This window comes from Nicotiana tabacum, chromosome 9 (genome assembly GCF_000715075.1).
Source record: "Nicotiana tabacum cultivar K326 chromosome 9, ASM71507v2, whole genome shotgun sequence".
Classification (NCBI taxonomy): domain Eukaryota; kingdom Viridiplantae; phylum Streptophyta; class Magnoliopsida; order Solanales; family Solanaceae; genus Nicotiana; species Nicotiana tabacum.
Window position 1 is genome coordinate 106,264,075 of NC_134088.1, and position 11,060 is coordinate 106,275,134.

The 11,060-nt window shown below is 34.8% G+C and overlaps 1 protein-coding gene across 1 annotated transcript; it reads right to left on the reverse strand.

The window, feature by feature from the left end:
• Window positions 1-728: 728 nt before the first annotated feature.
• LOC107767528 (superoxide dismutase [Cu-Zn], chloroplastic) lies at window positions 729-5,476 on the reverse strand. Its single transcript, XM_016586559.2, has 8 exons — window positions 5,004-5,476; window positions 4,266-4,327; window positions 4,114-4,153; window positions 3,878-3,973; window positions 3,739-3,770; window positions 3,545-3,620; window positions 3,314-3,367; window positions 729-943 (listed from the first exon to the last, which is right to left on the reverse strand). Exons 1-8 carry the CDS (start codon window positions 5,278-5,280, stop codon window positions 918-920), a joined length of 663 nt encoding a protein of 220 aa, XP_016442045.1. The 5' UTR covers window positions 5,281-5,476; the 3' UTR covers window positions 729-917.
• Window positions 5,477-11,060: the final 5,584 nt, after the last annotated feature.

Below are 11,060 nucleotides of genomic sequence, written 5' to 3' on the forward strand. Positions count from 1 at the left end.
TGTTGGCACTTGCCAGCCGCTGGACGCTGGCACTGATTATCGGTGGGGCGACAGAGGCGCATGCGCGCTTGTCACTTGGCGCTACCAAAACCACGAGGCCGATCGTGGCACTAGGCGTTGGGTGGCTTGCCAGGACGCCATGGGGCGCGTCAAAGGGGTCATGGGTCGATGATGGAAAGCAGCCCATGACATTTTGTTTGCAAGGAAGTTGCGTTTTTTCTATATAAGAGTCGTATTTTTCAGTCATTGGAATGTGAAAGAATTATAAAATGCTTTTAATTTTGTATTTTAAACAAGGGCCTAAGTCCTAACTACTTTGGTTAGCTGAATCAAGAATTGTTTCTAATAATACTTTTGCAGCAATATAAATAGAAAGGTAAAGGAAAAAGGATTCTTAGGAGGATACATGAAAAAATCCCCGAAGAAAAATGTTTAACTGTACTCTAAATAAGCATTTTGGTGATCCAATTTAGTAGATATATCTATTATTTGGTAGTGCTTATAATGTTAATGCACTCTAGATGCATCATACATTAAAAGCTTAATTTAATAGGTAATGCCCGCTTGTGAATCTTTTAATCCACAATGGTAATGATGAATTTTAATTTGTGTTTGCACTATTTTACCCAATTTCTTTCTTTTGTGAAAGATGAAGTATTAATGAACCAGCTGGGATTGGACATCACAATTATATAAAGAACATTATACTTATTGCCGAGAAACTAGTATAAAGAAAATCATGAATGGGGCTATATATAATCCAAGAATTATTTTTGATAGCCAAAACTCAAGGGATGCTAAAATAGCGACTTAATTCCAGTGTATTATTGAAGAAAAAAGTGTTGCGCCTCATTTGGCAAACTGGGGAGGATATAACACTCAATTATAGTTCCTACCAAAGAGTTGTTACCTTAACTTCATATTGGAGTCAAACCAAGTATGCCTGCATAGGAAAAATTTATAATGAACATTAGCCTAAATGTATTTTTGGGAGCATCTATATACATAGCATTCAGACGATTCAAAGTGAATAAAATTCGAAGAATATAAAAGGGGCCTCACAGATGGCAAAGCTCTCAAGAGAAAAATAACCAGCGGATCTATAATAGTATGAAATAGCAAAAAGAAAGTACACGAGAATACGTCCTCGTTTAAGGAATACAAAGATATAAAGATCTCAACTTTGAATGAAATTACCAGTCAAAGTGGAAAATCTATGAGACTACTCATAATTTCTTGCAGTTAAGTCTTCCTCTCACTTATAGCAATAATGTTCAAAAGTCCTTATCAAAAAACAAAAAAAAGCGCAATAACGTTCAAAAGTCTGTGCGTAGACCAATGACAAGTAAACCCTGCACAGTTACTGATTGAACTAGAGGCTTTTCGGTTAACTAAAATTAAGGTTCAGTCATAATAAATCAGTCTCGGTTAACAAAGAGGGGGGAGGGCAATGAACAACTCGGCACAAAGAAAAAAAGAAATACCAGTCTATTTCTGGTAGCTGGCACCTGGTGGACGATGGGCAGAATGGTGTAGGATGCTGGAGTTGGAGAAAGCTTGAAAAAGTCAAAATTGCTGCAGACGCTGAGTTAGCATGAAGCTACTTCTATCATGTATCTCACATTCTTTTTCCTATGTAGATCTCGTAATTTGGTCACCAACTGTCTAATTAGTATAATTTCCTTCTTAGGTGGGTTCGTTTTCCTTCTATTCAAACTTGAGATCAGCCCAGAAACAACAGCTTTTTTGAGCAGCCTCAGTACCGACCAGCCTTGTTTTATACTTCTATTGGCTGACATTTTGGGTGCCAAGACCCAAAGTTTATTCACACACACATATATTTTTTAAAGCAAAAAATAAAATATTAAAGACAAGGCTGGAAGTTAAGAGGCCCTAGAAGTAGTTTCTTCATGAAAAGGGGTATACTCTGATTCTTCCATTTATTAACTAGAAATGACCAATACTCTACAAAACTACAGTTACATAAAAAAAAAAATGGTTTGTGTATCTAGTAGAAGGAAACAAGACCAAGGAATGAGTTGGTTCCACAGGAATTTGATGCCCAAAATGTTAATGCCAACTCTTGGAGTTCATCCATTACTTTTCTACCTAAAATTTTCATTTCCATAATGCAAGCGAAGGACAAAGAAATTATTTCATGAATAATGCTGCATATAAAGTTCTCTGTGTAAATGTTGCTATGTTAGAAATGGGGGAGGGGAGAGAGAGAGATACAGACAGTGACAGAGCGAGAGAATACATAGATAAAGCTTTCATATAAACTAGCAATACAGAAAAGGACATCAACAAAACAAAGTGTCACCACTCAATGCAATGATAAGCACCAGAAGAAGAACTTGTCTTACTTTTGGTTCAGTTTGTAAGACCATAGAGTTTTTACTAGTCTAGTTGAAGGAAGTGAAAATCAAAATCCTAGCTACGAAACAATAAATGACGTAATTGGCAACGAGAAACTCAGAAAAATCTGTCTAGAGCTATCTTTCTACAGTTACTGGAGCTTTTCATGTTGTTCTTCTTTGATAAGTATAATTATCCTACTAATTAATAGCTAAAAGAGTCATGCAGTGCAGTACTGCAGTTGCATCTAACCAAATCAAATGCCAGTTTGGTCACAGGTTTAGAATAGATAGGTTTCAACAGACAATGAGTAACTCTAGAAAGGACTCTCTGAACAATGAGCAAGTCTAGTAAGCATTATTCAGAAAACAGATTTAAATGCTTAGGAGTGCTTAACACAACTGATACCCTGTGCTTGTGACAGAGTGTTAGCTAACACCACCTGAGGGAACCAGATAAGGGCGAAATGAAGAACACGGCTAAAATAAAGGTTTAACATATATAGTAGACAGCATAAGGAAAAGCATAAGACCAACACAGCTAAAACAAAGGTTTAACATATATAGTAGACAGCATAAGGAAAAGCACAAGACCGAAGCATATAAGAGCTTTGCACAACCCTTCGTCCCAAAGAAAGGAAAAGGAAAGAAGAAAATCCATCATGTTTAACAGTTATAATTACCAAAAGCAACTATAAATAGGCTGCCTTTTGGAAGAAAAATAAATTGAGCATCCGTCTCCTGGCTCATAGAGTTTTAGACAAGGAACACTTGCAAAATAAGCTCTTAAGTCTAACCTTAACCATTACGAACACCATGCAACTAGGACTAAAGCAATATCGGGCTAAGTTTCACTAATTTGGCCTTTAATTTAGCAAGAATAATAATAGATTAGAAAATTACACCAGAAGGAAGAGAGAGCAGCTGGGGAAGAAGAGAAAAGAGTTCTTTCTTACCACATGCCAATCGTCCACCAGCATTCCCAGTGGTAAGGCTGAGTTCATGTCCACCTACAGACGGATCACCAAAAGGAGATTAGCTCATAAAGGCACCACGTTGACCTCCCGAAATATAAAAGGCAGCGTGTAGCATTACACCAAATAAATTTGACATGCTCACATGGATACCTTTTCAAATCCACAGATAAAAAGGACCAAAAGACTTCAGATTGTAATGTAGAACCTTACCCTTTCCAAGGTCATCCTCAAGCTCATGAACGACAAGTGCTCTTCCAACAACTGAGTTTGGACCAGTCAAAGGTATCTGTTTGATGTACAAAAAGATAGAGTCACTAAATTATCCCAAACCTATAACAATAATAAATGTCGAGCACAAAATTGTGTGAGCACTCAAATGACCAAACAAGGTTGGAGGTAAAAACCTGATTATCTACAAATGTTGCTTCAGCCACACCTGCATACAGTAAGCACAATTAAGAATACAGAAAATCATCATCGATCTTAACAAACAAAATATTGTCAAAAGCACTAAGAAGAAATCGAGAACATGTTTTTTTTTACCATTGGCATTGGCCACTATGTTTCCCAGGTCACCCGCATGACGGATTTCATCTTCAGGAGCTCCATGTGTCTTGCCATCAGGATTGAAATGGGGTCCTAAAGTAAAACAGTGGGACGAAACTTCAAACTACTACCACAAAACTAGAAGTAAAGATATTTCCAATTAGTCACTACAAGAGTAGCAATTAACCAGCATCTCAATTAAGTCAAAACTGAAAACTAGATCAAAAGCTAACCTGTAGACATACACCCGTTTGTAGTGTCACCGAACTCGTGCTACAACACAAAACAAAGCAAACCAAAACACAACGTTAACCATAATTCATTAAAAATTACAACAAAGACCTTATAACAATGCCATAACATTCAAATGATAAAATGTACTCACTAAATGAAATCCATGAAGTCCAGGTGTAAGTCCAGTTATGCGAACTTTCACAGTGGTTGGACCTATACAAGGAGAGAATAAACAAATAAGTATTCAGATAAAGGGTATGAAATATTCGTATAAAAGCCTACACCTTTAAGTCACAAACAATGAATATGGTAATACAAAACCAAATGAGGATAAACAACAACAACTACTGCGCCTCAGTCCCAAATAAGAAAGGGTCGGCTTTATGGATCCTCATTGACCATGTTACTCCCTTTATACTAATCTCATGCCAATATTACAAACAGAAGTATTGGAAATTCTCTATATTCAGATATAGAGAAATGGGTATGAAGTGTTTGTGTTTGTAGAAAAGCTTACATCTTTAGATCATAATCCACAAATATAACAACATACAAGCAAATTAGAGCAAAAAGGGTGGAAAAATAAACAAATAAAAGGGTATGAAATAAAGGCTCACATCGGTAGGTCAAATTCCAGAAATATGACAATAGTAAAGCAAATTAGAGCATAAAGGGTGGAAAAATAAGCAGATTCACTTAAAAGGGTATAAAACATTCGTAATAAAGATTACATCTTTAAGTCACAATCCACAAATGTGAGACAACAGAAAAGCAAATTAGAGCATAAAGGGTGGAAAAATAAACAGCAAAGTCTATGTCTTTAGGTCAAAATCCACAAATGAGACAACAAAAAGCAAATAAGAGCATAGAGGGTGGAAAAGTAAACAACCATCATCATCTTGGGATAGAGTGACAACGCCCTCAACATTGGAATTGCCCTTAAGAACAGCAACAGCTTTCTTAGTAGCAGCAAAAACAGTGAGACGTTTAGGAGCAGTGGCAGCAGAAAATGTCAAAGATTGGGGAGTCTTTGACTTGAGATTGAGGGAAACACCGTGGAAAGAAGAGTGGAGTGAAGGGGAGGAGTTGGTGTTAGGGGCAGTAATTGGTAATAACAAAGAATTGGCAGTGCCGGTGGTGGTGGTGAAGATTGTGTGGGCGGCCATGGATTCCACACAGGTGGCTAAGATTGAGATGAGAAAGATGATATACTAATTGATAAACTGACAATGTTAGTGAGTGGAGTAGAGTAACAAGATTGTATGAGATTTTATCTTTGGGTTTTCTGGGTTCTTGTTCTTATTGGCCTCTTCTGCAAGATCTATTTGGTGTTGTTTGTTTTATTTGACACTAGAAAGTTTAAAATATTATACGGAAAAAAGGGGTTATTTTCATTATCATTATTGAATTTGTAAACTTGCACATATTACTTTGTCGCAATGATATGTCACTAATTACGTTGGCGCATATAAACCTCTTTTTATTATTTACTAGTATTAGTACCCCTGTGCGGACATTATTAAAAAATATTAAATATATCAAAGTTTATATGATATGATTTGTTTGAGCACGTTAATTATATATTTTAACAAAATCATAAATGTTGTCTTATCTTAATGCACGTACCAATAATAAAATTTTATGTAATTAAATTAAACGAATCATATAATCATCGCATAACTTTTGGATAAAATTCAAATATCATAGTGATATAGTTTGTTCAACAAACAATCTGAAAATATGATATAATTCAAAATGATAAGACTATATTATAATTAAATAAATCTAAAAACTTCTTTATTTAGTATTTTTCTAACTTAATTTGTTAATGTTCATCATCATCATTAAAATCTTCAACTCCTTCCTACTTGTTACTCGTGATAAAGATCATAAAGTGATTTATTTGTAAACATATATTTATTTAGGAGTAGCTCAATATGAGATAATGATGCATCTTGACTTTTAATAAACAAAAGAATAATGCGATGGAAATTTATTTTTGCTTGGATTTAAAACGTATTTTGACTCGGATGGAGTCAACATTATATTGGGATGATAATTTTTTATTTACTATATTTTATGATAAAATCTTAATTTTAATAACTTGATAAGTCTTATAAAGAGTAAGCGCATGCTATTACCCAATACAATATTTTAGAGTTACATATATACTCATATTTATCAGTGTTTTAAAAGGCATTTCGGGGCGAGGCGCACCAAAAACACTCTGGGGCGATGGTGTGGGGCGAAAGTCTCGAGAGTCATACGCCCAACAATTCAGGACGTACGCCCGGGCGTTCGAGGTGAGTTTTTTTTAGTGAGGCGTAAGCCTCAGAGATGTTTTTCAAATTAAAACAAAATTTGTTGAATAAGTCCTTCATATAATACCCAATTTTTCAAAATTCAGCTTGGTAATTACTCAAAAGTTTTAAAAAGGAACTAAAATGTATTAAATTTAAAAGTCAAGACCTTTTTTATTGATTGAAGCCCCAATTCATGGTCTTTTTCAATTCTTTATCTAGTTCGCTAGTCTGCTAATATCTCCCAAAAGCAACGAATATTTAATTTTTTTTTTTACAAATACAAAGAGAACTTTATTCTCCTTCGTAGCAGCAAGTTCAAAGTTCAAATTGAAGGTTAGTCATCATTTTTGTTCCTCCATGTAGAAAACTTTATTCTTTTCGACTCAAGTTACTTGAGCCTCTAAGTAGCGTATAATAGATTGTTTTGACTAGTTTTTGTGGGCACACACACATATATATATATATATATATATATATATATATATATATATATATATATATATATATATATATATATATATATATATATTCACATATTTATAGTTTTCTTCATTTTTTTATGCAATTTTAATTGCTTATAAATATTTATTGTAATTATATTATTTTATAAAATATTAAAAATTAAATACTTATGGGGCTTACGCCTCGCTGAGGCATATGTAAAACGTCTCGCCTTACGCCCACGCCTTTTAAAATACTGATATTTATAATAAAAATTATGTCTTATTTTAATAGACTAGTACATCATTTGTTCACTTTTATAATTTGCAAAATGTTATAAGAAATATCAAATTATGGGGGATGTTTACTCTTCCTCCATGATCTTCATCTCAAATGCTTAATGACATATTCAATGACATATTTTCTTCACTTTTTTATGCCTATATAAAGGCCTTGTAATAGATAGGAAAATACACACATTTGAAGAAGAAATAAGAATCTCTTCTATCTTTCTCCATATATCTCTTAGCTTATTTTTTTCTTGTTCCATATTGTTACTTTGAGTTATATTTTATAACACGTTATCAGCACGAAGTTCTAGCCAACTGAGTTGTTATGATGCGGCCAGTACCGGTAGCGTCATTTAATGTTAATAATATGGTAAGAACGATGACGGTATAAGGTGTACAACGCCATCATATATTCGGCCATCACGGTTAGCCTTTTCTAATTAATTTTCAAGTTTCTTTACACTTTGCTATTTATGTTTTCATTCATGAACAAGAAAAGTTTTTCTTGAAAGTTAATCAAATCATGTAAGAATTTTTAGTGTAAAGAACGATAAATATTTTTCCTATAACAAGTATTATGTTCCTATGTTTTAATATTAAGAAACACGAAGTGAAGACTTTTGAGAGAGCACATATTTTTTCTTTCTATTTTATCACATATCTCTTTCATCTTAAAGTGGGATAATTATCACAAAGGACACATAGATTTTAATTGATTATGTATTTTTCTATATTTGCTTGATACTTTTTATTTGATTGAGTTCAGTTAATGAAAGTTCGCATATGCAAATTAAATTTAATTGCCACCAATAGTGGAAACCCGTCCCATAAGTCTAAAATAAGACATGATGTTACCGTGGAGGTATGAATGGATGTGGACGTGGTAGTGGACGAAATTATAATCGTCATCATTATAGTAATGAGAACAATAATGGCTCTCAAAATAATTCTTTACTTTGTGAAAGTGATGTTTACCATTGATATGGCATGAGATTTTATAAAGCACTCATGGATTATTACGTTCCATTCCTGAAGTGAATGTGAAAACAATGTGATAATCATTATGAATACATATTTATTCTTGCAAGAATATGAACGTGCTAGTGGTAGTAAATATACCACACTCACCTCGAGAAGGGGGGTTTGAGATGAAATAAGAAAATAATGTCATTATTATGGCATGAATGGTCATTGGTCACGTACCTATTGTACGCCAAAATATTTTGGCAATGTGATTATTAAAGGACAATAATAATGCAAGAAACAGATCTTGCATCTAATTTTGACCATGACCATAATGGTATAATTTTTTCTTTAAAAGAGATATTCACCATATAGATGTTGATGAATATATGGTAGTACAAAATTAATTGAAGGCACTTGAAGAGGTACTATAACTCTGCCTAAGGGAACAATACTTATCATAGAGAATGCAATGTTCTCCTCCAAGTCCAAGAAGAACTTGTTGAGTTTTAAAGATATCCGTCGAAATGGATTTCATATTGAGACAATAGATGAGAATAATCTCGAATATCTCATCGTTACCAAGAATGTCTCTGGCTAGAAAAGGGTTATTGAGAAATTCCCATCTTTATCTTGTGGCCTGTATTGGACAAGAATTAGTACAATTGAGGCACATTCTATCGTAAACCAAAGGTTTCTAATTCCAATACTTTTGTACTTTGGCATGATCGATTGGGACATCCTGGATCAATTATAATGAGACGAATTATAGAGAACTCAAATGGGCATCCATTAAAGAATTTAAAGATTCTTTTAAATAATGAGTTTTCTTGCACTTCTTGTTATCAAGGCAAGTTAATTATTAGACCATCACCAACAAAGGTTGGGATTGAGTCCCCTGCGTTTTTGAAACGTATACAAGGGAATATTTGTGGACCTATTCACCCACATAGTGGGTCGTTTAGATATTTTATGGTCTTAATAGATGCATCTTCTAAATGGTCTCATGTGTGCCTATTGTCATCTCGCAACCCGGCGTTTGCAAAATTAATGGCACAAATAATTCGATTACGGGCACAGTTTCCCGATAATCCAATTAAGTCTATTCGACTTGATAATCCTGCTGAGTTTTCATCCCAAGCATTTAATGATTATTGCTTATCAATTGGGATAAAAGTGGAACATCTTGCATCTCATGTTCACACTCAAAATGGCCTTGCAGAGTCTTTGATAAAACGTCTGCAATTGATAGCAAGACCGTTACTCATGAAAACGAAATTATCCACTTCTGTTTGGGGTCATGCCATTTTGCATGCAGCAATACTAATTCGTCTCAGACCGACAAATTATCATAAATATTCCCCGTTGTAATTAGTTTTGGGTCATGAACCTAATATATCACATCTAAGAATTTTTGGATGCGCTGTATATGTGCCTGTAGCACTACCATATCGCACCAAGATGGGTCCCCAAACAAGGTTAGGAATATATGTTGGGTTTGAATCGCCCTCCATTATTCGCTACCTCGAAACATTATTTTGTTCACTGCTCGATTTGTAGATTGTCGATTTGATGAGACATTTTTTCCAAAATTAGGGGGAGAAATTGGTAAAATCAAACGGAAAAATTCGTGGAAAAATTCATCATTATCTCATCTTGATCCATGTGCCTCTATTTGTGAAAAAGATGTGCAAAAGATTATCCATTTGCAGAAAATAGCAAATCAAATGCCAGATGCATTTATGGATCTGAAAAGGATAATGAAATCACATATCCCTGCAGAGAATGTTCCAATCCGTATTGATGTCCCTGTTGGAAAATCTTCTAGTGTCATAGCTAATGAGTCAAAAGCACGCCTAAAGCATGACAGACCTGTCACAACCCAATTTTTCCTCCATTTGGTATCGTAATGGCACCTAGTCTTAGGGACTAGGTAAGCCTAACATTAATTGAAACAACACTATTTAAATAACATCTAACAAGTTAAATAGAAATCTCTTACAATTCTCAAAAACCGGTAGTACAAGTCATAAGCTCTACAGAGTGTTCGCTAGAAAACTTCTAAATACAACTGTCCAGAAATAAGAATAAACAGTGTAAAACTAAAACTTGAAGGTGACTCTGAAGCCTGCGAACGCAGCAGTAGGTTTACCTTGAGTCTCCATAACAACGGTCCACCCAGCTAGCTAACGAACAATGTACCAGGATCTGCACAAAAGTGTGCAGAAAAGTAGCATGAGCACATCACAGCGGTACCCAGTAAGTATCAAGACTAACCCCAGTGGAGTAGTGACGAGGAACAGTCAAGACACCCACTGTTCTAATAAACTGAACAGGTAATAGTATATGAACAACAGAAAGATGATGTCTACATAAAGACTATGCAATATGGCTCACAATACCGTAACGGCAATAAGAAAGGAAACAACAAGTATCATCGGAATACCATAAAAATGACATAGAAAAGTGAATGGCACACAACCTAAATTTGGAATCACAAATACATCAAGGGCAAGTAATAACTCAGCAACTACAACCGCTTTTACATCAGGTCTTAGTCAACAACTTCACGAGATACCGAACCTCGGACAAATCACAGCTCACGGGTCTCAATACCTGAACCCTAACACTTGGCATCCTGTGCCCTCATAACACCTCATAACTGCACTGACGACTCACATGCCAATAGAGCCAATCTCACATAAAAGGCAAGTAAACAAGGGTGAGCATCTATGCTCAACAATATCAAGAACACCTCTTATCCGATAAGAGTGTCTAACTATGTGTATGCTTGTGCGAGTGTCCTACCATAGTCCATATCAGCAAATAAGCATAAGGAAAAAGAACGGATATCATGTAGAATATTGTCTCACAGCTTTCACAAGATAAAACTCACATAGGTACGTATACCACTACACAAATATCAACAACAAGAATGCCCCCGGACCA

Excerpts from the sequence above, each read along its gene's own strand:
- LOC107767528 (XM_016586559.2), bottom strand. The coding sequence starts at position 5,280 with ATGGCCGCCCACACAATCTTCACCACCACCACCGGCACTGCCAATTCT. Across the intron at positions 3,974-4,113 it reads AAACGGGTGTATGTCTACAG|GACCCCATTTCAATCCTGAT; the intron begins GTTAGCTTTTGA and ends GTTTTACTTTAG. Across the intron at positions 3,621-3,738 it reads CAACATTTGTAGATAATCAG|ATACCTTTGACTGGTCCAAA; the intron begins GTTTTTACCTCC and ends TACATCAAACAG.